The 22,831-nt window shown below is 45.2% G+C and overlaps 2 protein-coding genes across 16 annotated transcripts in view; one reads left to right on the top strand and one right to left on the bottom strand.

Annotated features, from left to right (window-relative positions):
* Positions 1-1,083, bottom strand: part of C8A (complement C8 alpha chain) — a 17,712-nt gene extending 16,629 nt beyond the window's left edge. For both annotated transcript variants that reach the window (XM_015870659.3, XM_085511802.1), the window contains exon 1: positions 825-1,083. In XM_015870659.3, coding sequence (XP_015726145.1) covers positions 825-943 — 119 coding nt within the window. In that variant the 5' untranslated portion in view covers positions 944-1,083. The remainder of the gene's footprint in view (positions 1-824) is intronic.
* FYB2 (FYN binding protein 2) overlaps positions 1-22,831 on the top strand; it is a 27,631-nt gene extending 4,800 nt beyond the window's left edge. Inside the window, exons 1-20 of one of the 14 annotated variants that reach the window (XM_085511799.1) lie at positions 5,595-5,810; positions 8,338-9,007; positions 9,170-9,364; positions 10,669-10,702; positions 11,665-11,753; positions 12,507-12,535; positions 13,756-13,787; positions 14,184-14,259; positions 14,605-14,737; positions 15,795-15,912; positions 16,016-16,056; positions 16,343-16,406; positions 17,836-17,919; positions 18,306-18,334; positions 19,029-19,086; positions 19,618-19,710; positions 21,278-21,359; positions 21,922-22,078; positions 22,239-22,272; positions 22,715-22,831. In XM_085511799.1, coding sequence (XP_085367925.1) covers positions 5,778-5,810; positions 8,338-9,007; positions 9,170-9,364; positions 10,669-10,702; positions 11,665-11,753; positions 12,507-12,535; positions 13,756-13,787; positions 14,184-14,259; positions 14,605-14,737; positions 15,795-15,912; positions 16,016-16,056; positions 16,343-16,406; positions 17,836-17,919; positions 18,306-18,334; positions 19,029-19,086; positions 19,618-19,710; positions 21,278-21,359; positions 21,922-22,078; positions 22,239-22,272; positions 22,715-22,724 — 2,061 coding nt within the window. In that variant the 5' untranslated portion in view covers positions 5,595-5,777 and the 3' untranslated portion in view covers positions 22,725-22,831. Of the gene's footprint in view, positions 1-5,594; positions 5,811-8,337; positions 9,008-9,169; positions 9,365-10,668; positions 10,703-11,664; positions 11,754-12,506; positions 12,536-13,755; positions 13,788-14,183; positions 14,260-14,604; positions 14,738-15,794; positions 15,913-16,012; positions 16,223-16,342; positions 16,407-17,835; positions 17,920-18,305; positions 18,335-19,025; positions 19,087-19,617; positions 19,711-21,277; positions 21,360-21,921; positions 22,079-22,238; positions 22,273-22,714 lie in introns of those variants that run through there. The other 13 variants (XM_015870658.3, XM_015870657.3, XM_085511794.1 and 10 more) reach the window with 13 other exon arrangements.

The raw sequence follows: 22,831 nt of genomic DNA, 5'->3' as shown, positions 1-22,831 counted from the left end.
GATTTGTGGGCTGTGTCCTTCAGCACTTCACCGAGTGCTTAATTGGCTCACCTCCGATCGGATTTTACATTTACCTCTTCATTATTCTGCCTTGTTTGATAAGTTCATCAAACATCAAAAATCTCGTCTTTGTTCATTTTCAGGAAGGATTATCGGAATAAGCCTTCATAATTAAGTGTATCACTGCCATGATTTTCCCTTCCTTTCTGCCTTCTCCTCGTCTCCACGTTCCAATTATCGCTGATACCTTTTTTGATCCTTCTAAATCATATTTGCCTTTAGAACAAGCCTGAAATTAATAGCTGTAGGAAAAAAAAGAAATAGTTCTGCCATGGTAATACTGTAGCTTTAGAGAAAGTAACTTGTTTACTCTCTTCCTTCAAAGCTTAAGTGACACTCCTATAGGTTAACAATTGTTCAGAGAAAAAAATAGAGGGACAGGAATCTGGCTTGGTTTGGAATCGGGTCAAATAATTACAGTGAGAAAAGTTATGAAAAATATTTCCTTGTAAATTTTCCTGTAAAAAAAGGATTTCAATCCAAGTGATCAAAAATGATACGGTGACTGCAGTATGAGCGTTTAAAGAAGGCTTAATTATCATCTGTGAAAGCAAAACCCTTGTGCAAACCATACGAATAAGAAGGAATTACGATGCCGAGCTCGTGCTTGGAGAACAGCCAATATGTATGTATATTTTTTTCCTGTTCCTGGTAGCTGTTTACAGAGAGAGCAGTGTGCACATGCCTCAAGTCAAGATGGAATTGATGGACTGACTGACTAGCCCCTAATTCCTGTATGCAAAGCTGGGTGGAATCGAGCTTACCTCCAGGCAGGCACCGCCGCTGGCTCCCCGCATGCTGCAGCCGTGGCCCAATGTGCTGTTATAGACAGCGAGCATATAGTGAGAATCAAGGGAGAAACCTGGCACAGGCTCCACCACATTGTTTTTCCATATGTAAATGTTTGCTTTAAATTAGCTCCAAGCAAATTCTTGAGGCTTCAGGAGTCCATAGGGCTGGTGCTGATGGAAGAAGCCTGGAGCCCATTGAGCTCTGAAAAATGTTGGTAAATCATTGACAATGGCACTGACCAAATCACGTAGAATTGGGGCATATCCCAGAGGCCTTTCCCCTTTTGGAAATACCCAATTTTATGATAAGGGAATACAGTGAATTGTTTGACTGTTTCCACATAGTCAGCCAAGCCCTACTTGCAGCGGTGTTTGCTCTTCAGCCCATGACCTTCAGTTCACTTGAAGGAGGAAACTCATTTCCAGTTTTGGTCCATATACTCTGTCCAGGGAGAGGTTTCCCAGTGCAGAAAATTGAAGGTTAATTCAGAATTCTGTTATCAGTAGCATATGCCATTTGGATACACCACTGTCCATGGAGTTTTTGCCTATTGCCATCCCCATAATGTATCATCTCACACCCAAAGCTGATGGGGGGTTACCACGGAATCATAGAATGACAGAATGACCTGGGTTGAAAAGGAACACAATGATCATCTAATTTCACCCCCCTGCTACATGCAGGGTTACCAACGATGGACCAGGCTGCCCAGAGCCACATCCAGCCTGGCCTTGAATGCCTCCAGGGATGGGGCATCCACAACCTCCTTGGGCAACCTGTTCCAGTGCATCACCACCTTCTGTGTGGAAAAACTTCCTCCTAGTATCTAGCCTAAATCTCTCCTGTCTTAATTTAAAGCTATTTCCCCTTGTCCTGCCACTGTCCACCTGGACCAGAACAGCTTTTAGATGGTCTTAATAGTTAATAATTTGAATGAGCACCCGTATCTCCCTGCTTTTCTTTTGCCTTAGTAGGCTGAGGTACTTCATGAATAAATGAAGTGTTCCCAGCAGATGATTGCAGGCTTTAACTTCAATAAATTTGAGAGAAAGTGTAATTATTGTAGGAGAATCTGGTCTTGAGCTATCATGGCTATTAAGCAGACAGTCAATTGTCTTCTGCCCACAGAAGACTGGAAGAGAAGTGTCACTCTGTGTATTTCCCAAATTAATTGCAAAGCACATTTCAATAGCTGGCATTGCAAATCATCAAAATAAAATACCTCTTACCGTGTTATTTTAATGTAATTAGAGCTCAGAATGATCCTGGGGCTTGTCTTCGCTAAACAAGAAGAAATGTAGCACATGGGTAAACTCTGTAGTGAAGTGAAATGTGAACTGCCTTTTTGTGACCTTCAAGAGTCTATTAATGTAATCCTTACTTGCTAATGTGCTTCCGATGGGTTCAGAAAGTCTTTGTCCTTTCTCTGCCTACACAAGAAAGAACTCAACTAAAGTTTTAGTCTTTATATTAAACCTAAACTGCTATTTGCTGGGAGAAAGGCAGGGGGTTAAAACTGGCTGAGGTGCGCCTTACTGTTATCTCTTTGTTCTATGTTGCACCTTTTTGTATCACTGGGACAAGAGGACAGGGCAAGGTTTTAGCAGTGCTTATGAAGGTCATGTGGGGTTGGACCCCACTGTCTATCCCGTGTATCATTATCTATCCAAGCTGGGAGCCTTCCCTGGCATTGGTCTGATCTGTCTTCATTCCAAATTTCTACCATCCTTCAATACAAAGGGCTGACTTACACCATCGAACTCCTCCCCAGCACCCAGCAGGATGCTGCCACACATCCCACACCCAGGATGCAGGAATGCATCTTTTTCCTTGCCAAATGCAGCACACGACTTTGATCCGCTTCAGTTTATTAACTGCAGCAAGGGGAGTTGATTTCTGCCTGCAAAATGCATTAATCTGCCAAACAGCATCTGAATAGCTCTTCTGGTGGTGTGTCTGTTTGCACGAGTCTGGCTCTAGGATGGTTATATTACAATAATTTTGTTGTTCAGTGATTTAGCACTTGTGCCTTCTAATATGCAACAGTTTTAGTGTATCGATGCAATCACAGAACATACTTATTTGGAGGGTGCCCATTCAGACCTGCTGAGTGGGTTACAGATGCTTAGAAGCATTAACCTTTTCAATGCCGATATTCTATTTTTTGTAGGGCATTATTTGTGCAATACTATAAATTCAAATAGGTTTGGTGACCATATGACAGAATCCTGCTCTATATTGCAGTGGGATCCCCATCCCTGGAGACACCCAAGGTCAGGCTGGATGGGCTCTAAACACCTGATGGAGCTGTGGGTGTCCATGTTCATTGTAGGGATGTTGGACTAGATGGCCTTGGTCCCTTCCAACTCAGATCTATGATTCTGTCATTCTGTTTTGCACACTGTGCCCACAGTGCTGTACTCAGTTCCCTGCTGTCATGCTTTAGGAGATGTGGCTGTCACCTGCCATGTGCTGTTTGCTTTCATGCTTCCCTAGGAAACAGCTTGGAGCAGCTTTTCTTTTCAGAGATAAGGTTGTTGTTGTTTGTTTTAATACAGAGATTGTTGCAAGGTGCAGAGGTTACAGAGATGTTCAGGTAAGGTGAGATCAAGAGATTGTGCCCAGGGATTGGAGCTCTGCCCTTGGAATCCCTGTCATTTCACACTGAGTTTGGACTGGTAGAGAGGCAGTGCTTTGAGAGAGGCCAACAGTGCTCCATGTCACCGTGTGCTGGTGGAACGGGCATCCCAGTTACCTACACTTACAGCACCTACTGGTCACACCTGAGCTGCACTTCATCCCATCTCGGAAAAGAAAGTGAGCTTTCTTTGAACACAGGGACTGATAACACCGCATGATCTTATTTCTCATTGATGGCTGCGATGGAGGCACCAGCGGTCCTCTCTCCCCCTCTGCTGGAGCCCTGTGATAGCTGCTCCTGGAAGCAGGGCTGAGATGCATTGGGGAAGGCTTCCCAGGCACTGAATAAGGCCAAATCAGAACTGAAATGCCAGAAGAAAGAAAAAGAAAAGGGTTAGCTCAGACCTGTGTAATGCACCTGTAACATACAGTGAGTTCTACTAGTCACAAAGGAGCTGAAAAAAAGAAAAGGAGAAATGCATTTATTTGTTGAACGCTGAGCTCTCATCCCATGGACTGGTGTGTATATGTGAGATGTGAATGGATTTGCTGCAAACCAAAAATCCAAGCCATAAAATTCAGATTTAAAAGTTATATATATATAACTTTCAATTCCCTGTCCTAGGAATATGCTCCAATTAGGCAGTGTTGGGGTGCAGGCAGAGGTGTGGTGGGAGAGGAAGGGTTATCCAAGGGATTCATTGCATTCCCTCTGGTGTCCCAGGAGGACTTGAGGACTTAAAGTCTTGTTTTGCTGTCTGTGGGTGTCTCTGCCTGGTTTCTCTAAGCAAGCCCTGTCCTTTTCCCCAAGACACTGGCTCTGCAGTCACAACCTCCTCATTCCCCAATGCTGTTTTAATTTAGGGCCCCCATTGGGCAGCTCATAAATCCTCTGCAGCTCCCTGTGCACAAAGCCACCATTCATTCTGAGCACTCCATGACACCAAACTGGGCCAGGGGGACTTCCCTGCCAGCACACAGCTCCACGGGATCCCTCTTTCTTCCCTGAGACCACCATGCAGCAGCAGAGCTTTTCACATAGGGTAAGCAAGACTCACTCTTTGAGTCATGTCTCCAGTGACCAAGTATTTATTATTATTATTTTTCCCAGTTCTCAACAAAATAGGCATTGAAGCACTGGCACAGGTTATGCAGAGAGGTAGTGGATGACCTGTCACTGGAGAAACCCAAGGTCAGGCTGGATGGGGCTCGGAGCACCTGATGAAGCTGTGGTTGTTCCTGTTCAGTGTAGGGGCATGGGACCAAATGGCCTTTAAGGGTCCCTTCCACTTCAAACCATTCTGTGATTCTGTATCTGACCAGTTATGGAGGGGTGAAGTCCTGGGGTTCTTGCCAAGCTCAACAGCCTTGTTTTTCCTGCCCTGCAAAAACATAGGATCAGTGTTCAGACAGATCCTTTCAGGTTCCTCTCCAGGAATGAAATATCCAGGATTGGGAAAAATAGTGTTTGCCTGGATATAACTGATTTGCTCACAGGACACCAGGATCAGCTTGCCATGAGAAGGAGAAGCTTCAATAGAGAACCAGTGCAGCCCTCAGCAAGGATGACTTTTTTCTGATGGGTTCTGCTATGGAGAGATGAAGAAAACTCCTTTCTCCTCTGTCCTGCTTGACTGCATCTTCCCTGGGTACAGGAAGGGGAAAACAGCAGCAGAGTCCATGCCACAGCCCAGGGGAGCTCTGACTTTTGTGACGGAGCCCTGCTCAGCCCTCATACAGACAGGGAATAATTTCATCTCAAGAAAGGAGAACATGAGAAATATACCATTCTTTCCTTCTAAAAGCAAACCAAACCCAATTCTCCCTTTTCTGAGGCTGTCCAGAGCCTGCTGCAGTGCTGACATTTGCTGATAGTGCCTTGCACTGAGAAGCAGAGGTTGTAGGTTCTCTATTTCAGTGTCACGGAGCATCTGGAGAGCCTGGCATGAGCCCGCTCTGCTCCAAGATCCACCATTGCTCCCGTTAAGTCTCCTTCATGGATCACTTTAATTCTAGAGTTCAGGAGCTGCATGTGATCCTGCTGGCTGTTCTTTTCCAGTGCTGGAAATGAAGGTGAAACCGAAAGCTGAACAGAGGACTACAAACTGCCCAACCCACTGTTTGCAGAAGGCAAAGCCTCACTCAGCTGGAGGGCTGATAAGATGAGTGGGCAGGGCCGAGTGCCAGCCCATCCCAGGTGAGGCTCTTCCCACACCAGGGGCAGAGCCGAGGCCCAGGTGTGTATGTTCAGGCTCACTGGGCAGTAGAAAAGCAGTGAATGGGTGATGCTGGTGCTGGGCAGTGGGGCCATGGATGTGGTGAGTATGGAGTTGCTTCCTTTGCCTCTTTCACAGCAGTAGGTGAGCCACAAGGAATGCTTGCTGCTCTGTTTCCCTCCTTTAATGTGTAGTGTTCTGGCTGCTGCCTCTGTCAGCAGCAGGTAGAAGGTTAACCCTATTAGGTGGGTGTTCCCAATGCTCTGTCTGCTCTCTGTGGAACTGCATGGGTGTGTTTTCCTTCCCCAAAGTAGGGTGCTGAGGGGATACTGGTGCTGCTTTTAGCTTTCATGTTACACTCCGAGATGAGCTGTAGTTGCTCCATCTTAATGTACTGAAATGTTTCAGGAGGGGGGGGGTTATGTTTTCAGTTGTTTGGAAGCCAGGGAGTTAATGAACAGTCAATGCCTGTGGTGTGGGCATGGCTCCAGGTGTGTGGGCAGAGGGCAGTGCTGGTTACACATTGACTCATAGGAGCTTCCAGGCAATGGGGACACGGGGGATGGAGGCAGCATGGAGGCAAGGGGCCTTCCTCTCTGCTGCCCCACATCTTATAGGGTCCCTCTCCCTGGGTCTGTTGTATGTAGGAAAGCAGAAAAGTCAGAGTTCTTTTGGTCAGTCCCTGTGTCAGCACAGACCTCCAACTGCTGCTCCTTCATAAAAATGTCTTTATTGAAATCCTAAGCTGGGCTTTATTCTGCTTCCTACAATGATATTAATGTTAGAAGATTGTTTTATTTATAGGGAGAAAATATGGAAAGTTTAGCTGTCCCCTGACTCTGTAATGCTCAGAGCTTTCCGGCCAGGAAAAGTTTGTTTCCTTTTTGTTCTCTCCCTCTCTCATCTTGCATGCTCCTTTGCCAAGTGTGTTATTATTCCTGGTGAATTATTTGGCCAGATGTGGCAGTAATGCATACTGTGAGCCCTCTCCATTTATTAGCAGAACCTCCTCACTTTGCCAATTTCTCTCATCCCAATTGTATGACTCCTCCCAGGTGAGATCAGGCTCCCCAGGGTCCCATCCAGTCTGGCCTTGGGCACCTCCAGGTATACAGCACCCATAGGAGTGCTGTAGGAAGCATCAAACAGCAATAGCCCTCCCTTTAACTAGCTGCCACACTGAGGAAAGAGGAATAACAAGTTGACAGGGGAAAGGGATCCTTGTCACAATGAGTGTGCCTGGCCAAAAACCCCATTTACAAGTCCTATTGCTCACAGTGCTGGGCACAAGCACACGGGTACTTTTTCCTTTCTGTTTTCTCTGTCTCTGAGGGGACTGGTGTGGAAATACAGGAACAAAAGAAAATTGGTGAGGGGAGGTAAATGGCACTGAACTCTTCAACTGTGGCTCCAGCACGTGCAGAAGCTCAGTGCTATTGCATTAGGGCACCACGCCGCTTTATTTCCTGTCTGGCGTTGCTGCAGAGATCTGGTGCACGTGGGGTTTGTTTTAAACCAGCTTCATCCTCCCTGAGCCTCTGAAAGCTCCCATTCCCTGTGGGCTCGCTGCTATGTTATGTCTGAGCAGCTCACGTGGCATTGCGCTGCTGACCGCTAATATGAAATATAATTGGAGCAATTCAGCCCGTTCTCCCCCCCCCCCCCCAAGGGCTGGCTCTTTACATCATGCACTGCCCTGTGAAAGTAATAAAGTTAGTGAAAGGGGTTATTCAAGAGAAATTGTCAGTGTTTAATAAATCGCGCAATTAAATGCAATAAAACCTCAGTGCGCTATTCATCTGTTCTGCCTTAACACTTAAGGCTGGGGCTTTTTTCAGAATAACGAAGTTCTGTCCTAGATAATTTTTTCCAATTTCCTTATTGGACAGGTCCTCACGAAGCCTTACAGTTCTCCGTGCTGAACTAAGCTGCCGGAGTAGTGCACCTAATGTAATCGTGGCATATAAAAAGTTATAGAGCAGTTCAAGGGCTTAAGTAGCTCATAAATTGTTCTTCATATTTTCTCCTTAGTTCAGTTTGTGGCTGAGTTGAAGCCACAGCAAAAGCCACGGACTCCTTCCTGTAGAATGGGACAGCTGAAAGGAGGTTGTAGGGAGGTGGGGGTCTGCCTCTGCTCCTGGGTAACAGTGATAGGAAGAGGGTTGATGGCCTCAACTTGCATCCAGAGGAGGTTCAGGTTGAATTGTAGGAAAAATATATTCTCTAAAAGAGCACAGACTGCCCAGAGGGGTGGTGGGGTCACTGTCACTGGGGGTGTTCAAGAAACATGGGAATGTGGCACTGAGAGATGTGATCAGTGGGGTTGGTTGGGCTTGGGGATTTCTGGGGGTCTTTTCCAACCTAAATGATTCTATGTCTGGGAGGGAAGGGTAAGACAAAATGCCCATTAGAGGCTCTTTCAAAATGTAGTGTTGTTGATTAGTTCTCTTCATTCAAAATCACATATGGCTGTGGAATTGACTGTATGGGAGAGGAATTGAGTGCCTTACTTGCTGTTCCTCACTCTGAGCAGAATACGTAGCCTCTTTTTCTCTGTTACAGTCACGCACGTTGCCTGTTGCTACTCTATAAGCATCTGCTTTGTGCTTTCCTGTCTTTCCCTGCCCAGGAAGGTGTGACTGATTTCAGAGCCCTCCGAGCCAAATTTCAGCATGACTCCAGCATTGTCACCAAGCCAGTGCAGCCCTGCCAGAAGCCTTCCCCCAGGTTGGGTTCCGGAGGTAGCAGCGTGCCCAACAGTAAGGCAGATGTGCTGATACCCAGACCCAACAGGGAACCTCCCTGTCCTGCATCCCAGCCCTCTGCCATTGCCCAGAGGGCCAGGATGGGTCACACAGAGCCAATGGAGCACAATGAAGAGCACAAAGGAAATGTCTCGATGAAAGGGCTGAGCTCTCCCAAAAGCAGTTCTTCAAAGTATCCAGTGTCCTATTGCACCGAGCAGAAAGCAGCAGTCCAAGGTGGCCCTGAGGATGCTCCACTTCTGAACTCTTTCCACCATGCACTACAGATGTGGCAAAATACTTTATCTGGAGGTGAGAAAGCAAGTACTGAGCTGCCAGCCCGGCGGACAGTGAACCTCTATGTGCAGCCCAGCCCAGAGCAGAGGGTGCTGCATGTTCCTGCCACACCAAATGGCAGCAAGGTGCCTCCAGTTGGCAGCCATCCTGCACCAACCCAACCCACCCAGGGGCTGGCTTCTACCCAGACTGCCCAGGGAGATGGGAAAGCTGCTGAGAGCTCTGCATCAACCACATTGCAACCTCAATGCCAGAAAGGTAAAGTTAGCTATAATTTTTACGTTATATATGTGTGTATATATATAGATGCTGACCTCAGGATGAAGCAGTGATGGTAAGAGGCGTTTATGCAACAGCCAACAGCACTGCATGTGCTGCAAGGAGGGGGTAATTGCTGCCTGTGCTTTTTCTCTGGAGCAGGGTCGAAGCCTCTCCATTCTCCGCTGGGAGCAGGGACACAGATGAACAGCCCAAGAAGCAAACCACCCAAGATAAGACCTCTTCCTTCAGCTGCATCCCTGGGTCCTGCCCCTCAGAAGCCCTCAAGACCCCCGAAGGTCGATCTCAGCTCTTTCCGAAGCATGGTATCTTCAGTTCACAGGCAAAATGAAACAAGTAAGAGATATCATTGAATCATTAAGGTTGGAAATGTCCTCTTAGATCATCGAGTCCAAACCCAGCCCACCTCACCATGCCCACTATGTCCCCCAGTGCCACATCTCCACAGTACTTGAACTCTTCCAGTGTAGGTGACCCTAGCGCTCCCTAGGCAGCCTATGCCTCTGCATCACTGCTCTTTTGGAGGATAAGTTGTTCCCATTATGCAACCTAAACCTCCTGTGATGCAGCTTGAGGCTATTTCCTCTCATCCTATTGCTGTTACCTGAGAGCACAGGCTGATCCCCACCTTGCTTCAACCTCCTTTCATGGACTTGTAGGGAGCCATAAGGTCTTTTTCTATTATTTTCAGCTGAGTGGGAGAAAATAAAATATGTGATTCCTTGGTATCTATTAGGCAAGTGGAAATATGAGGCTGTTATTCGTTTCTCATAGATTCCTCAGACATTAAAGAGAGACCATCAGTTGCAATGAAACTGGTTTTTGCCCCAGATTCAGGGAAAGGATCTAGTGTTCTGTGCTCTCTCCCAGATGCAACTCCAACGTGCTGTGAACACCTTGTAGCTGGCCGTCACACTGCAGCACGCCGATCTTATCACCCCACCTCAGTGCAAAATGCCCTCACTCTGGAGCACACAGCTGTGAGAAGGCACAATAAAATCAGTAGAAACCGGTCTGCTAATCCCCTGCTTGTGTTTTAGATACAACTGAGGGCAGCGTCATTAAGTGTTCCAACAACAAGTGATGCGAAAGTTCAGTTTCCCATAATAAAACCCTATTGATGCAGGGTAATGGAATATTTTGCTCTGCTTATTAAGTGGCTAAATGCTGTTTCTCTATAGATAGAAGCTTAATCATAGCCAGATCTTCAGGCACAAATTTGCTGAATTCAAAGGGAGCTGTGTTTCTATGATGGGCTCAGCTAAAACCTCGTTGGCTTTCCTGTGGCTGTGCTCACTGCTCTGTGCTGAGCTTAGTAAGAATTAAAGGGAAGGAGAGAGGTTCTCACTGCAACTCTTTTCTAATGTACCTACCTTTTCTAAACGTGTAAATGGCATGGAGGAAAGTAGTTATTTCAGTGCCATCATCTGCATTCCCTATTGATATTGCTCAGTTATTGATCTCTAGAAGACCTGAAGTCGTTGCCTGGAAACGTGAAATAATGCCATTAGTGCAGCCACATCCCCTGGCAATCCCATTTCACGCCCATGTCTGTGTGCTGCCTCGAGGAAAGGCCCCTCCATTTCTGCAGGAGAGTGGTGTTGCCTCCGAGCACTAATCCTCTGTGTGTTTGTGTGCAGCTGCTGAGGAAGAGGACTACCTGATCCCTGAAAGGTGAGCGTATGGTGAGCATCCCCTGGTGCCCATCAAATGCATGAATATACTGTGAAAATGGGAAATGGAGTGGCTGAACCAGAGCAAATAAGTTTCAGATTCTTAAAAACACCCTTTGCTGTTTTCAGGACAAGGGGGAATGATTTTAAGTTGAAGAAGGGAAGATTTAGGTTGGATGTCAGGGGGCAGTTCTTTACCATGAGAGTGGTGAGGTGCTGGAGCAGCTGTCCAGAGAGGTTGTGGATGACCTGTCACTGGAGGTGTTCAAAGCCAGGTTGAATGGGGCCCTGAGAAGCCTGGTCTGGTATTTATTTATTTATTAGTTATCTTGCTCAGGTACTTGTGATACGGTCTTTACAATAGGTCACTTGTTAAATATTAGCTATGTAGTACCAGGTATGTGGTTTAAGTGCATAGCAGCAAAATAATAGGAAAAATTCTCCCTTGAAGCCCAGAAGTGGGAACCTCACCTGTAATAAAATCCCACTGAGATCCCGGTGCTGCCTTCTGGGCCAGCTGGTCCCAGGCTTCTCTCCCATGTTTGGGGATAAACACTGCTGTTAGCAGTGCCAGGCAGGGACCCACCAGCCCAGCTGTATTACGGGTCTGGTGGAGAGCCAGGATACATATAAACATCAGCCTGGTGTTCAGCCAAGCTCCTGGGGAACTGTTCTGCCCCAGGGCTCAGGGGTATTTATCTTTGCACCCACTCTAGAGTGGTACCAATTTGAATTGCCACAAGAGGGAAGTGGGAAAAAGGAAACTGGAGGGGGTGTGGGCTGGGGAGACAACACTGAGTCTATGTGGTGTATGCTGTGCTGGTAATGCAGTCTGTTGCTTCATTGGCTTAGGACAAGGATCTTTGTATTACTTCCTGGTATCTTTTCCTGCCTAAGCAAGAAACTTCCTGCTAAACACCCAAACCCACAGACCCTGTTCTCTCTTTTATCTCGTCCTCTCAGCACTCAACATGAAGAGCAGCATAATTATGAAAAAACCCTGATGTACCTGAATCACTCTGAGGGCACCACAGCCCTGCGTGTCATTGAAGGTACTCTGCAATACAAGACTTTTAAAGGGATTACATGCTGTCTGTGCCCACGGCCTTAAAAAGGGGAATGATACAGCTGCTTCAGCTTGGTGGAATGATTGTGCAAGTTGGTTGGGGTGAGCAGAAATGACTGCCTGTATCGTCCCTTGGCTCGTGGGCAGAGGGACAGACTCGGGTTACTGACCAAAAATAAATCTGGATTTTGGTTATGAGATGACTTTCATATGGTAAAATTGCCATCAGGAGAATTAATAAGATATTACCTGTGGGGAAGAGAAAGTAGAGCAGATAGTGAAGCAGACCTCTGTTTTTGTCTTGGGAATGGGGAATTTTAACATTAAGATCACTTCCATCCCCACCATTACTTTCTCCCAGTATGATAATCACTATCAGGATTGTTCTATTTTCGCTGTTTAAAAAGTTTGCTACTTTTGGAGGATGTTAGTTTTTGCCTTGTTCATTGTTTTAATCTTCCATTGGAATGGGAGGAAAGCAACTTCCTTGGGGAGACTCACTATAGCTCTTTAGGGTTTGCCTCAAGGGCTACAAACACTCTGGCCAGCCAGACTTGTCACTTGCAATCCTCTGAACATAAGCCTAAGTTAAATAGCAAACTCAGGGACCCTGGCTGTTGGGATGTGGTGAATGTGTGCCTGGATGCTGAGCATGGAATAAATCTGGGGTTTGCAACTTGAAGTACAGTCATGTACAGTCAATTAAAAACTAATATCTGTTTGCAATTATCTTTTTTAGTAGCTAAGGTGGAACCTCAAGAACACGAGGTGAGTCTCTTCACAGCCTAGTTTGGCATTCTAGGCTTGACTATACTGTATGTACCGTGCCTTCATTTCTTAAACCTTCTGCTATTTGTATTTCCTCTCTGATGAGTGTTTCTGTATATGTGTTGTCTGTTAAGAGTCTCAAAGAATAAATAAGAAATTGCAGGGGGGACATGAAGATTAATGAGGTTTCCAAACACAGCTGGGGAGAGAGTCAGTCCCCTTGACTTCCTCTGCAAACATGTAAAAAAGTGGTAAAGTCATCTAGACTTTGGTGGCAGACCAAGTAATTGTCAAGCACTGGTATCAGGATTGTAAATTTTGAAGGCAAAATCCACCAAATTTGTTCTGGAAGCTCTTGTCAAAGGCGAGCTGGTGCTGGTAATCCCTCTGTGAAGGCTTAAAAGCAATGTTGAGCTTCCTGATCATGGAAGTGCACTTTGAGCTTTGGTTCGTAAGTGAGGGTAATGTCTGTGGGGACAACCATATGGATTCTGGTCCTCTGCTGCATGGATGGCTCACTGCAAACTGCAGCTGGACAATTCTCATGTTTCCCTAGTTACAAAACCAGTGGCAGTGGAGGTGTCCTGCAGGATGATGGATTGCGCAGGGCAAGAATTGTCTCCAGGAAAGCCCTGTGTGGCTGCACAGCTCGCAGTGGGTAACTGGGCTAAGAGAGCATCATTTCATGGGGAGAGATGATTGGGTGTTGGTTCTGGCTCTGCTGAAAGGGAAAACTGCTCTTTGGAAAATGTCAAACTCCACTTTCAAATGCTGACTTGCTAAGCAATCAAATTGCCTGGGAAGCAACGCAGGCTTCCAAATTCACTTATCTGTGCATGATTTGCAGAGAGGTTCTGTGGCTCATCTGTAGCCTTGTTTTATGGAAGGTTGGAAAATCTTTATTTTCAAGTATTAAAAAGCTCTCCCTCCTCTACTGTAAGCTCTCCAACCTGTAATTGCTTTCATGCTGACGAGTAGCTTCATTGGCCCCAACCCTTGCACCGTTACACTATTTCCATGCAGTTTGTCAATATGTGTGTCCTCTGTCCCATTGAGTAGAGGAAACATCCTTGCCTGATGGCTATTCCAAATGTAGAAGGTTTATGAGCTTTCTGAAGAAATATTTCTTTAAATAGTAAATGATAGTTTAGGTACCATGTAGAAGCTTGACTTGCTGCAGAAATCACAGGGGCTGAAGACTTTCCTCTTCTTTATTCTAGAAACAGAAAACTTTTCTCTTTGGCGAATCCAGGTAATTTCCTTTCTCCTAAACTGCTTTTAAACCCACTGGTTGAAGCCTGTATTGCTGGTGGGACTTGAAGCATGGGATAAAAGGGGGTTTTCCCATTTCAGTGGGAAACATTATGATGCTGGGGGGAGAAAGATATCACGTTCTGCTTCTGTTAATATATCTTCCTAATCACAACATAGCATGGCAGGAAGCAAGTCATGTGAGCAAGGTAGCACTGCTGGCACATGGATCTAGCTTGTCCATTGGCACTATCAGAAAACAGCCACCCCAACTTGTCTCCACTGCAAGAGTGATTGCTATTACCCTCAGTAACCAAACTGATGGGCACCTACATTATTCAAAGGGAGATTGAGCTGCCTGTTGTTCTGAGGTCTCTCCCATTTCTGAAATTTGCAGTCCTGGAAGATCTATAATAGAGGATGAAAAAGAAGGAAGAAAAAATCTTGAAAGAGAGAAACTGGAAGTAAAGAAGGTATTCATGATAATGTACCCTTTTAGAACATCCTTCATGTCTTTGCATCTTCTCCTTTTATTCTCTTTGGTTGATAAAGCAATTGAAATATTTGATCCTTTAATTACTTGGGTTTTTTTAATATCTTTTCCTTTGCTTGCCCATTACTTGACCAGCACTGCCTAAAAGGCATGTAGTGCTGCCAGGAAGCGCGTATGTCTATTGGAAATCCCTGATGAAAATGGGTGTGAAACCCTTCTAAGTCCACAGAAGGATAACTTATTTGTTTATGTACGTGTTGTATTAACATGTATCAGAAAACTGTATCTAAAGACTGGATCAACTGAATCAGATATCTGATCTCAGCCAGGTGGAAATGAATACATCATTCTCAGAGGCCAAGGCAAGGAAGATGACAGAGGTGGGATGAAGGTGTCACGTATGAGTCAGGATGTGACCAGTACCCCCCAAAGGCTGGCAAAAGACAGAGCAGAACCCTGTGAGTATCTGGTTTGGCTGTCAAGTGTTTCCTCAATGTTCAGTCCCATCTGTTGCCCAAATGTCTCTTCCATATGGGAAAAGATGTTAAAATTGAACGCAACTCTTGAACCAATTTAGTTAAACCAGGGCAAAAGGTTGCATGTGCATTTGTGTTCTGTTCTGAATCATTTATTTTGGTTTTGCAAATAGCTTCCTAAGTTGGTTAACCATCTGCACAACTCAAATCGAGGTGTTTGTTTTCCTAACAGATTGCCCTTATCCAAGGGAGCTGAAATCCACCTCTTCTGCTTCTCATAATTTATTGAGTCTCAGAAGAGTGCTTGGCTGGGGTTTGTGGTGGAAGCACATGTGAGCGAGCAGGAGGAGAGCCTGGCATCCCTCCCTGTAGTATGGAGTATGGTTCCAGTGAGCTTTCTTTTACATTTATGGCGTCTGACCTCAGTTCTCCCCTGTCAAGATGGTCTAAGGTTGACACACATTACTAGCTCTAGATGCTGAGCTGCACAGTCCAACCCAGGTGTGACTGTAAATGCTGTTCTGTAGCTTCAGGTATAAGCACATGGGCTGTATTCTGCTAAGACTTGACTCTGCCCCTGCAAGGTGTTAGTGTGAAGGAAAGAAAAGTAACTGCTGGGCAATGTGGGCAGAGCAGAGGTGTGGATTGGCCCATTATCTGTCTCAGCATTGCTACCAACCATGATAAGCTCTCCAACAATCATTTCTGCAAACATCCATTAATTTTCTCCTGTGATATTTTTAGCTGAGGAGGAATCTTCTCAAAGCTGCCATAACTGAGAATACCTATTGATATTTTGTATTTCTTTAATGTACTGCAAAACTTTTATCTTCAAGTTTTAATATGTTATATTTTTCTGAAGTATTTTAAAGTTCTTCTGTAAGTCAAGAGTAGTGACTTTTCTGGGCTTCTAGAATGGGAAGTAGACCTGAAAGCTCTCATCTACTGTGGCATCAGCTGCCAGTCTGAGCAATTGCCCTTAACCTGAGAGAAGCTGCACAGAAAAGCTTTTAAAGCAGAGGTCCTTTCTCGTTTGCAGCATATTATGGTGCTCCCAAACCAACTGAAGACAGACCAACCTCGAGCCCAAACCATCATTCACTCCTGCTGACCCCAGAGGATGTGTATGATGATGTTGAGGGACTTCAAGACAGACTGTGAGTATGGAAGGAGTTCTTCACTAAGGCTGAAATGAAAAGTCTTTTATAAAGTGTGCTGCCATAAATACCCATGTAATACTTCTTTCTTGCCTTCAAGCAGCCGTGCATCAGATGCCTCAAGTCCATCTGCTTCAGACAGCAGTAAGTGCAGCACATGGGGCTGCTTTTAATTTGGATGGTGCCTGGGAGATGACGTGAATACCTCTGTCTGACTTTCAACATCCATGATGTCTCCTCCTGGCCTGATAGCTCTGAATTCCCATTTAAACCAGTGGGGAGCGATGTTTGTATCTAGTATGGAATTCATGTGAGCATCTTTGAAGTATGGGTAATGTGTAAAGGCCTGGATGCATTTTACCCAGCAAAAGCACCTCATTGCTACTGAGTGTGGTTTGTGATAATGGTGTGCCTTGGTTTTAAATTTCAGGAAGCAACTATGAAGAAACATATGAAGATGTTGAGACTGGGAGTGATAATCCAGCAAAAGAGGAGTAAGTTGCAGTTTACTAGCCTGAATTTCAAACTTGATCTTGCATGCCAGGTACTGGCTGGAAGCCTTACTTTCCTAATGCAACTGCAAAGAGTTGCTGTATGGGTGGATTTATTTCTCTTTTCTCCCTCTTTTCCCTTTGGCTGACATTTAGGAAGCAAAATAACACTTACCAGTCCCTAAGCAGTGAGGCCTTCCTACTGGAGCCTGCAACACTCTCCATCCAATGGAACGATTCCTCTTGTAGAGCCCTGCTTGCATGAAATACATAGGGCAGTCTGACCCTCCTCTTGCACAAAAAGGTTGTTCAGCTGTAGATGAAAAATGGCACCTCCTCACATGCCAAAATGCTCAAGGGACAAACAGAGGCACTGTCCTTGTAAAAAGGACAACAAATATTTTGGATCACAGACAATTGGAAAGCTGAAAGGAGCCCAGGCTGTGAGCAATGCCTGTTGCTGACATGCTCTGTATTACTTGCAACCTGCTCCTTTTTACAGGGCTTTTCATGATACTTGCTTCCAGAAGGTGTGTTATAAAAGCAATGAGTTTAGCAGCCTCAGGTTTATATGTTGCCTGGGTTTCCTTGGTGGATTAAGAGGTGAAACTTGAAGTTGGTTGTGTTTTTGCTTATTAGCTCTGTGAGGTTCTCTGCCTTTGCTGATTTCCTGCATCCCTTTGTACGAAATAGAGACAGCCTCTGGGAATGGCACATGGGCTGCGGATGCTGCACACAGTTACTGTGAGTGCATCTGGTGGCTGTGTTCTAAGGAGCAGCGTGGGAGGAATAATAAGGTGTTTCTGTACATCTGCTTTTCCCCTATGAATGTGGGACTCATACTGGTGTGCATCTGGATTTGAGTCTACTGTGTGCCAGAGAGGGGGGGAAAAACTATAGGAAACTTGAAACCCTGGAGGTGATGGGGCAGTTATTAGAAGGTGACTGCACCACTTCCCCACAGATGCTAATTCTTGGGGAAATGGAAGAGCAGTGCATCTGGCTGAAGCTTACAAAGGAATTTTGCAAGAGAGCTGGATGTCCATCTTAAATGTGGTTGGTCAGGAAGCTTTTTGTCCTTTTCATTGTGATTTCTTTGTTAACTCCAAATATGTCTGGGTCAGAGAAGGATAGGAAGGGACTTCACCTCTTCTGTATTTCAGCTCCAGTTAACATAGAAAAATTCAAAGCTAAACAAAAGATTTCAACTTGGACATTATAATTGATCACCTTTTCCTCCATCTTTACCCTTTACATTGAAGCCATTGTTCATCCTCATGATGCTGTTAGTCTTAAGGTGTATTGCTGGAGGAGGTCTGAGTTTTGCTGGCTCTCTTATCTGCTTCAGGTTCTCGAGGGATATGAGTGTTGCAGCTCACGTACTTCAGTGCCCAGTGTCTCTCTAATTAAAAACCTTTTCTATTTTGGATAGAGCAGAAAAACAGAAGAGATTCAGAAAGCTGTTTAAGATAGAAAAATTGAAACTGAAAAATACCAGGTTCAAGGAGAACTTAAGGTAAGCAGACTTTGCTTGCCCAGCACTTTCCCCCTCTAAATCTGAGCCATTGTATCTGTAATAATTTGAGAGCAGAAGGTAAGGAGCACAGCTTTACCTGGGAAATGGCTATGGCAGATGTGGCCAATGGTCCAGCTATACGGCTTCTTTAATATCAGAAACCTGCAGAAGCTGGTCTGACAGCAGCATCCACTGGCATAACTTAAGATCCTTACCTCTCTCTTTTGGCAAATGCTGTTGGTATCCAGGACCTCATGTACCCACAACTGCTCTGCATTGCTTCAGCAGTACAAGCATGGTGTGCTGCCAGCCTGTTGATGCTCATGGTTTTATGAGCAATGTTGAAGGGAAAGCTGGTTCCTAACAGTCTGTTCTTCTATCTTCAGGTTGTTTTCCATGTCGGTGCCAAATTTAGGTAAGCATCATACATGTCTGGCACTTGTGTGTGTGGGGAAATGGTGAGCTGCGCGGTGGAGAAGACTTTGTGTTGTGCCTCTCTGAAAATAATGTGTCAGTATTCATCTGAAGGTTTAATATGGGATTGCACTGCAATTAAGGGTGGTTTTTTTATTGTTTTCTGGGGTTTTTTTGTTTGTTTGTTTTTTTAATTATTATTATTTTGGGGAAGATGCTTCAGAAAAGGATGAGATCCTTCAGATTTTAATATGTTCTGTGAGGCAACACAGGAAGCAGCCTCTGCTGAACAACAGCAACTGCAGTCCAGCAGCTTTCTGTAAAGCTTTAGTGCTTCCCAGGCAGTAACTGCCCATTGGAGGGACTAAGTTATGCCTTCTGTAAATGGGGTGGACATACCAACTGGCTCATGCACACACCTGGGGATGGTGATGGTGTGAATGTCCCACATCCCCAGGGTAGGAACTCTGTCTGGGAGAGTGCAGCTGGGGCTTGGAAAACCCACACACCTTGCCTTGTGCTGGAGTCGTGGCTGGTCTTTGGAGCTGTAGGATCTTCCTTTTGCATTGCCTTTAGCCCCTTGAGTTGAGTGACTTGCAGCACCCTCCGTTCTCTTCTGCAATAAATAGCTTTGAGTGCTGGGCCCAGAATGACCTTTTCCAATAACATTATCTGCTTCCTTTGGGTGCTAGCAGGTATCTTCCAGGAGGACGTGGTGTATGACGACGCTGAGACAGAGCAAAAAGACTCCAGGTGAGAAGGGGTTCTACCAGCACTGGCAAAGGAGATAAGTCTACTGGGGACCCTACAGTGCCATGAGGGTCAGGAGCAGGTCAGGACCCCCTCCTCTGGAGGCAGTGCAGATGCACTCTGCTTGTGTGTTTAATTTGGCAAGAAACATCCCCCCAAAATGCTTCTTTGACATTACACAGTGCCAGAGATGTGTAAAGGACTGAGCTGCACGCTGCCGCAATGCAAAGTTGGGATCGTTTTCCTAAGGAAGGAAAATCCCAACTCCCAGTGCTGATAAACAGCGCGGTCCTGGCAAGCTCCTTGTCAGAAAAATTGCTGTTAATGGAAACAGCATGTCTCGTGCCTGGCTGCCAGATGATGGCGGCGGCAGCGTGTGCCTCTACAAAGCGAGTGCATGTTTGCGTCTGGGTGGGAGATGGGGGGAGGCAGGGAAAAATCATGGCTTTGTACAGCCTGGGTTTGGGGAGGGGATGGGATGCATCATGCTGCAAAACCTGAGTTAGTGCAGTGCTTTTCCCTCCCTCCTCTCAGAGAGAAGGAAGACAAGTACAAAACGTGGATGCCAAAATTCCTGATGGCCAAAGAAGCGAAGGACCGACGGAGGAGCAATGACAATGTGGAAAGGTCTTTATTGGTGATATACCTTTCTCCCATGTTTAATGCTGTATGGGGTGAATTGTGCTGCATTCCTCTGAAGCCATTTTCAAGAGCAGGATGTCTTTTCTTAAGCAATCAGTTAGTATTTGGCTACTGCTCCAAGGCCCTATTGAGAAACTTGATAAAGTATCCAGAATGCAGAATAAACTCTTGGATCTGAGCTGTATGCAATTGGGGATGCCTTGTGGGTGTTATCCTGGAGCTGTACCTGTTCTTCTCACTTAGCTGAGACAACAAGGTGTAATTGCTCTGCATTGGTCTGATTTCTGGTGTGCTCAGTTTCATTCCCCTTCCAGTTTTCCCTTGATCAAATATTCAATCTTCAATTATGAATCAACTGTTTCCATTTTGGCAAGACCCTTGGTTTTAGAAGACCCCCATACAATCTGCATGTCCCTTTGTCCTTAATTTAAATTATTGAAATCATTTTAATCCTATTTTTTCCATCCAGAATTACCACATTGCCTCTTGTTGTGCCATTTGTGCTTGAAAGCAAGCATATTCAAGACTTTTTGTTAGTGGTGCTGCAAAGACTCCTGTAGGAAGCAGGCGATTTCATTTCCCTTTTAGATCAGATAAACATGCACTGCAATGAGCTTTTTTTTTGTGACCCGGTCCCTGGGACTTCAAACACATAGAAATCAGTGATATATTTTCCGGGTTCTTACCGCAGAGTTCCTGTGTGGGGCTGCTGAAACACTGCTTGTTGTGTAGCACGGGGCCATGTGTATGATTGTACAGAGCACCAGGAAGCTGATGTGATTTCATCAGCTCCTTAGAGAGCGCAGGTCCTCCAGCCTGAGGCTGCCGATGGCAAATCTCTTAACAGCTTAGAAATCCTTGATTTCAACTGTTGTTTCCTCTTTAAATTTAGAGCATGAAAGTTAGCCTGTGACTTACTCAGTGCAAGTTGCTTTTTTCCCCCTCCAGTCTTAGTTTTAAAATGATTGCCAGAGCTGTAATCCTGTGTATAGACCAGTAAGAGTGTCCTCTCCATGGCCTTTGCTTCCCTTGTCCAAGCTGTAAGAGCTTGTTTTCATTTTATACTGCTATATAAAATTCTGCTTTGGTGATATCCTGCTCTGTGAGTTTAAAAAAAAAACAGCAAAAATAGGCAGGACTTTTGAACCCCCATAAACAGCTCTTGATGGAAGGTTACCTGGGGACCCTTTGTGTCCAAGTATAAATAAAAACAGAACAAAATGAATTGTTGGGGGCAAACTCAATTGTCTATGAAAACTCGACTAGTTTGAAATCCTTGATAAAGTGTTTATTTATTCTCATGCCATTTACAGGGGAAACGCTTGTTCCAAAAGGAGATACCAAATGGCTCAAGTTATGCTCACCAACACATTTGAGTAACTTACTCATCCCTTTATGAAAAACAGTGATATGAGTAGTGTGCTTTGCTTTTGTAAGGTTTCATTGCAGCCAAGCCTGGAGCAAGGCTCTGGGTTGCATTTCCTACTGTTTCCCAGTGCCAGGGATTATTTAAACAATGCTCAGGAATGTGTGTTTCTCTCTCTTGATGCAGAAGTATCTTTAAAATCAAGAAGAGCAATGCAGAAAAAAATAAGATGGAAAAAGAAGAGAAGATATTTAGAGAAATGTTTCTGGTACGTGTCCCTTTTAGAGCACATGCTGTGCTAGAGGAGGAAGGATGATCTGTGTCATGTTTAAGAGAAGCATTGTGAAAATTTGTTTTTATCTACACTGGCAGAGATATCCAACTAGCCTGCTGCATCATCTTCTCACCTAGGATTTCCATCAGGGATGTTGTGAGGCTTTTCATAGAACCACGGAATAGTTTGAGATGGAAGGGACCCTTAGAGGCCACCTAGTCCAACTGCCCTGCAATGAACAGGGGCACCCTCAGCTCCATCAGGTGCTCAGAACCCATCCAGCCTGACCTTGAGTGTCCTCAGTGATGGGGCAGCCACCACCTCTGCAGTGTGTTTCAGTGCATTGCTAACCTTATTGTTAAAAAGCTCTTCCTTATATCCAGCCTAAATCTTCCCTCTTTTAGCTTGAAGCCACTTTCCTGTTGTTCTATTGCAACAGACCCCTCTTTTGTCCTAAGCAAAGCCTCACAACCTAGTCCCTCCAGCCTTCCTCATTGCCCTTAGAGACATTGCATGTCATTGTGGAGTAACATCTGTCCTTGTTCTCTATCTACAGTATGACAAGGAAATCAGAGTCATCAACACAGCAACTGCTGCATGCTCCGTCCCCAGCAAGAGGAGAGCCGACCTCCCGCTCACAGCTGGAGAACAGCTGGATGTGATCGATGTCACCGAGGGCAGCGCATTGATATGCCGCAATTCGGAGGGCAGATGTAAGTCTGTGGAAACTCTCTGGCACAGGTGGTCAGCATTCAATCCGGTTTTAAGGAGCAAATTGACTTGGCAAATAATATCATGTGCTTTGTGCTGAGCCATTGCTGCTATACTTGCTCAGGAATTTACTGATTTGCTTTTTTCTCCTCCTTTTCTCAGATGGGTATGTCCTAGTGGAGCACTTGAACTTCAGGTAAACTTGGATTTTATTTATTGCCATGCCTTTTTTTAAGGGTTCTTCCAACCTAAGCCATCCTATGATTCTGATATTTTCTTCTTCTTCTATGTACGGATATTTGAGATATAGAGGAATGTGCTTTAAACTTCTGAAGCCAGGGGAGTGCTGATGTAGACAGCCAGTATTAAATGTTAAATAAGTATTTCTTGGTTTAGTCTGTTATTACAGTTACAAGGATTTGCAGTCGTGACCTATATAATTTAGAGATCTTTTGCAGCCTTCAGATATGCCATATTAATTCATATCTGCTGCAAATGCAATCCACTCTGTGTGGATTTCCTTGCCAAAACACACCCCTAAGCTCCCTGCTTCAACAGCATTTCTTTGCATGCCCATGGGTGATTACTACAAACAAACCTCTTATTGCCTGTTGCTATGAAACTTCCTTTTCTGACAGGCAGTACTGACCGCCCTGGAGCATCCCCAAAGTGCTGTTCTGAGTCTGGGAGAGCCTGTGTTTGTCAACATGGGGAGCTAATGCCTATGTAAATAAAGCTTTATTTTTTACACTTTC

Source organism: Coturnix japonica, chromosome 11, assembly GCF_054131305.1.
Source record: "Coturnix japonica strain WE chromosome 11, WE-NBRP24, whole genome shotgun sequence".
NCBI classification, from domain to species: domain Eukaryota; kingdom Metazoa; phylum Chordata; class Aves; order Galliformes; family Phasianidae; genus Coturnix; species Coturnix japonica.
The sequence above is the reverse complement of the archived record's forward strand: the minus strand, read 5'-3'. Positions and strand labels throughout refer to the sequence as shown.